At 32.8% G+C, this 5610-nt stretch overlaps 1 protein-coding gene across 2 annotated transcripts in view; it reads right to left on the bottom strand.

Moving 5' to 3' along the window:
* Positions 1-5610, bottom strand: part of LOC102681568 — a 173097-nt gene that overhangs the window by 101212 nt on the left and 66275 nt on the right. For both annotated transcript variants that reach the window (XM_006619166.2, XM_006619165.2), the window contains exon 4: positions 2697-2817. In XM_006619166.2, coding sequence (XP_006619229.1) covers positions 2697-2817 — 121 coding nt within the window. The remainder of the gene's footprint in view (positions 1-2696; positions 2818-5610) is intronic.

The following is a 5610-nucleotide window of genomic DNA, read 5'->3' as shown; positions in this document are numbered from 1 at the left end:
AGAGAGAGAGAGAAAATTTTCCTCGCGTCTGAACCGTGAATTTTTTTCCGATGTATTTTTTAGTAACGTCTAAAGTAAATATCAACCGCAAATAGTGGCTGTGGATGCGGCAGAGGTAACAGTAGACGATCGTCGATAACCTAAATAAAAGAGGTAAAGCTGCCGGTATATTTATTTTTCTTTAGTCGAAAACGTGGATACACACAACAAATAATTTAACATCTCTCGCTTTTTTCCACCCTGTATACTGTTTCATGTAAATTTGTTCTCTCTCTCTCTCTCTCTCTCTCTCTTTCTCCTTTTTTTTGCAAAATGTTGGCAAAGACCCACCGATTTTAAAAGTTTAGTAGATCCATGAGAAAATGTTTTTATGTTTTTCTTTCGAATTGTCTAGAAAATGAAATAAATTGATAATATAATATAATATATTGAATCTGAATTCACAGAATCACTTGCTCTTTTGAAAAAATTCACAGATGCGGACCGTGTCTAAAATACTCACGATATTCTTCCAAATCGGAAGAAAGATCCTCGAACGAATAATTCTATCGACTCGTGGCCACGTGGAATCGGTCTGAGGCTTCGTACGATATCTTCATCCACCCCCACCCCCGCTTAAATCATTAATCCCTCGCATCCATTCAACTTGGCAAACAAAAGAATCCAGAGTTGGCAGCGATGCCGGCAAGAAGCGACTTTTAATAACCAGACTCGGTTAAGACTTACTTAAACAGACCGAGAATGGAGTAGAAGAAAGAAGGGGCGAAGAAAGACATCGATCCTCGACGTTTGTTGCCAACGCGTATCCAAAGGGTTGGGAGGCAGGGAGCGGATCTCTTTTGTTCTTGGCCGCCGTTTTGTTTCAGGATTACGAGCTTATGAAGTATTCGCGTTTATCTGCACCAACTACACGATACGTGGCGGCGGCAGGGTGGTGCGTGGTGGGTAAGTAGAGCGAGACAACTAAAAGCCGGGCTCGACTGTCTGTTAATCTCCGGCTGGTTCTGCTGATTTCGAATTAATTATCGCGTTAAACCGATATTCGCGTTTAATTCATGTTCACGGAACTGGTGGATGGTTACCTTTGTCGTGAATAATCGATACATTGATTTGTTTCTTTCTTTTTTTTTTTTTCCTCGAATGTTTCCTCGAAAAAAAATTGGAAATTTTAAATTTGAGTATTGATCTCGAAGGGGTGAGAATAATAAATGAGAATGTAAAGATAAATGAATAAATGTAATATCGAAATTTCTTTTTTCTTCTATTTTTTAATTCCATTCTGGAATTATTATGATTATTTTCATAAATGATTCCACGATATTTTATAGATTTTTTTAATGTTTCGTCAATGGGATTTTTGTGAAAAGGGATTCTATTTGAGGATGATATTGAAATATTTTTTTCAGGGGTGGGAAGGAATTTTTTAAAAAACCAAAGATTTGAAGGGATGAGGATGAATGAAAAAAAGGATAATGTGGATGGAAATCATGGAATTATTTGAGAATGGAGATGTAAATGGTATTGGAAGATATTTTTTTTTTGTTCCCTATTTGTGAATAATCATATAGGGATTTTTGTGAAAAGAGGATTGGCAATTTTAAATTTGAAAGAGTTGGTTTCGAAGGATTGAAAATGAAAAAAAAAGAAAAAAAGGTAGTAATGTGGATTGGAATTATGGAATTATTTGAGAATGGAGATATAAATGATATCGAGGGAATTTTTTTCCTGTTTCTGCCGTTCGTTACTTTTATCGTGAATAACCACATTTCGCTGATTTTTCGTCGGTCTCGTTGATGGAATTTTCGCGAAAAGGGGATGAAATGTTTTCGGGAATTTTTAACTTGACAGACTAAGTTTAAAAAAAAAAAAAAGAAAAAATAACGTATCGAAATTGTAGAATAATTTTGCGAACGATAATATAAATTGATATTGATTTTTCTTACAATTCGATTCGAATTGAATGGAAATTTCTCTCTACTCCTATAAATAATTCTTTAGCCTCAATTTAATTAGAACACGGCTCTAATGTCGATTATCATTTAATTAAACGCTGTAATAACGACACGCCACGTAATTTGTTCGCGGCAGTTGAGTAATTACGGGATTAAAGAAACTACAAAGAACGAAAATCCGTGACGTGAATACAATGAACACCCAGACACGCGAATTTCGAATTCGTGCTACCATCTAATCACAGAGACTCGACACGCGCTCTTTAATTAAATACCTCTTTTAATTTACATTTAATTAAATCCATCTCATTTTTCATACTCTAAATTACTCTATTTTTCTTACAACAGCTCTTCTTTCCTGCATAATAATCATATTGAAAAATTCTGTAAACTTATTTTTCAATTATTATTATTACATATATTATTATTACTTCGTGTTCTACATTTATATATATATATACGATATAAAAAAAAAAGGGAAAAAAATACTATTATTAAATCTCTCATACACGTGTAAATAAAATGTAGAACAATCATTTTCCAATAAGTTTCATCTACAAAGAACTTGCCCTCTTTTAAAATAGATTTTCCATTAAACGTGTTTCAGAAAGCATCGTCATTATTCCAGTAACAAAAGGGTTATTTAATTCCGATAAAAATGCATCATGTAAAAAGAGTGTTATAATAGACCTGTTTACGGTGAATTAATTATTGCATGCGTGTCATAGGTCAATCAACTCTTACCTTATTTTCGAAACGACGATGGGGGTGAACTCCAGTTGATGAAACCCTAACTCCTGCGGCCTTACATCCTCCAGGCTGCTGTATCTCACGTAAGTACAGGGAGGTGTAGAGATAGAAAATTCTGAAACAGAAAAAAATTCCAATTTGTCAATAAATTTGTTGTCACAAGTTTATTTTTACAACGCGATTAAAAAGACCACCGTCGCGATTTTTTCAAGTGGTCATCCATCGTGGTATTGAGCATTGATGCAGCTTTAAAAAAAAAAGAAAAATTTATGTATTCATCATTCTCCGATGATTTGTAACATATAAATAATCATAACAATATATATTTTAATTGATATTCAAAAATATAAATACGAAAGGTGATTGAAATTGGAACTTTGTTCCAATAATCCATAACTTCGCGATACCTGGAATTTATTTTAACAAATATTGAAATGAATTTTCCATCGTTATTTGTTCTCCTCAGATGCTTTCAATTCCACTAAAATTTCGCATCGAATTTATTTAAAAATCGAACGAAATTATCCGCAATCTTTTATAAAACCGGGATTAAATTATTTTTATATCGAGGAAAATATAAACAAAATTTATTGCAATAGTTAAAATTCTATCCAATCTAAATAAAAAAAGTAAAAGTAAAGAATCTTAAAATAGAGAAAAATGAGTTCAGGCAAATAACTATAGATCAATGAATATAAATAAATTAATAAAAAAAACAAATAGTAAAAAAATATAATAGAAGAAACTTTACATCACACAAGAAACATAAATACGATCAGAAAAGTAATTTGACTGATAAACTAGAAAAAGAATTTCTAAATGAGCATAAAACATATTATAAGCAAATACAATTATTTACCATAATCACAAGTAGCATAAGTTAATCATAACCAAACTTCTTTTAATACAATCTCCCAACACGATCTTTTAATTTTTCTTCGTTCAAAAAAAAATCTCGATTTTTGTCAAGTCCAAGAACAAGTCTCATTTCCATTGTTACACGAAGAATCAAAATTGATTTATTTTTATCACTTCGACGTGCAAAAATCCTCCCCACCATTCGCTAATTTCGTATTTGAATCATGGTCCGCGGCCATGAAATTGATCATCACGCATTTTGGACTTTTGCCGGCTAGGCCCGCTTTGTTCGTCGGTGGAATCGCGTGAAAAGCTGAAAGGGGGCGCGCTCGAATAACGAGGCGGCGGCGTTAACGTCGAAAAATCAATAGGGTCGCGTACATTCCTCATAAATAAATATGAATATCTCGTATCCTTTCCCTGCATGGACGGGTATCGAAGGTAAATTTATTATAACCACTGTGTTGCGCGCCATCATGCGCCGATCCTCGATCCCATTGTCGATCGATCGATTCTGGAATTTCGATTCTGAAATCGATCACACGCACACCGACAATTCGTCCACGCCAACGCTTTGACGGTTTGACGCAAAAGTGAAAGCGAATAACTAAAATTTCAATCGATGTTTTTTTCGAAATTTAACTACGATGTCATCGGTCCATTTGTGGAATTTTCTTTAATTCGTATATCGACGATGTTACGTTTTTCATTGATGGGAATCGCGCGGCATTAATCTGGAATTGTTTCTCGACGAAACGAGATGTAATTCCGCGGGGATAAAAGTTCCATTTTATTTTTCTTTCGTGAAATGCGGAGGATGATGCGGTTCAACTTGAAAATTCGAAATTCAGAAACAATTGTATGGATAGAAGGTCGGAGAATGGGGCAAGGATTCTCTTGCAAAGCTTCTTGTTCTTAAATTCCCAAATGGGAATTCGTGGAAGTAAATGCAAGGCAAAGAAATATCGATGAGGAAAGAGGATAGATTTTGATTCAGTACTTTCAATTTCTTTTTTATTTTGTATATGGAATTTTCATCGTTTTTCAATAAAATAGTGATGAAATTTTTCATTGTTGGTATTTTGAGGTTATTACTTTGAATAATTTTTATCTTAAATAAATTCAATTGGTTTTTTAATTTTCTCGTAAATTTTTATCTGATGAAATCTTCTTTCGTTTTGACTTATTGTTTCCAATCTTTCTCATCTTGTAGTTTTAAAGAAAATGAATACTCCTTCCCTTCGCACATAAATTTTTTAAACTTTCGATACATAAATTTTTATCGAAGCGTGATGTTCCTTCCTTTAATAATAAAATTAAAGCATTTCTTTCTTTTTTTTTTTTTATATATCTTCTGCAATGAAAAAAGTCACTGACGATGAGAAAGGGATGAAATGTTGATTGATGGAATGCTTCGTGATGAATAAATTTTCATCAAAGCGTGGCATTTCTTTCTTTGATAATAAAATTAAACAATTTATTCGAGTTCTTTTTTAGTCTTCGAATGGAGCGACAAGAGTTACCGATGAGGAAACGTGCCGAACTTGAAACGAAATGAATTTTATTCATTTGTGACATTTCATCCGTGAAATTTTCATCAAATCGTGACGTTTCGAAATAAATAAAGCGATAAATTGGAAACAATTTATTCTTAATTTTCTTTCTTGTTGACGAGGAAAGGTAATAAAAATATCCAAATTGTTTAAAAGGATCCATCATTTCTTTAGATATACACGAATTTATCAAAATTTTTTTTTCACGATTCAACAATCAAATTATTTTTCTTTTTTAAATAAACGTAAAAAATATTCCTTCCAATTTCAAACTCGATTCAATATCCATGAGATCCAGCAACGATAAATGGAAAGTACGAAAACCACTTTTGCTCGAACAAATAACCACTGAAACAAGGAAGAACGAGAAGAACGATAACTCGGTAAAAAGGATGCAACTATATCATCGTTTCACGCATTGTTTAAGTATCTCATTGTTATTAAAGGATTACGTACAGAAGAGATAATTATTACAACAACAAGAATGAAATGAATTC

This window comes from Apis dorsata, unplaced genomic scaffold (assembly GCF_000469605.1).
Source record: "Apis dorsata unplaced genomic scaffold, Apis dorsata 1.3 scaffold_397, whole genome shotgun sequence".
Classification (NCBI taxonomy): Eukaryota; Metazoa; Arthropoda; class Insecta; order Hymenoptera; family Apidae; genus Apis; species Apis dorsata.
This window is presented reverse-complemented; position numbering and strand designations above follow the sequence as displayed.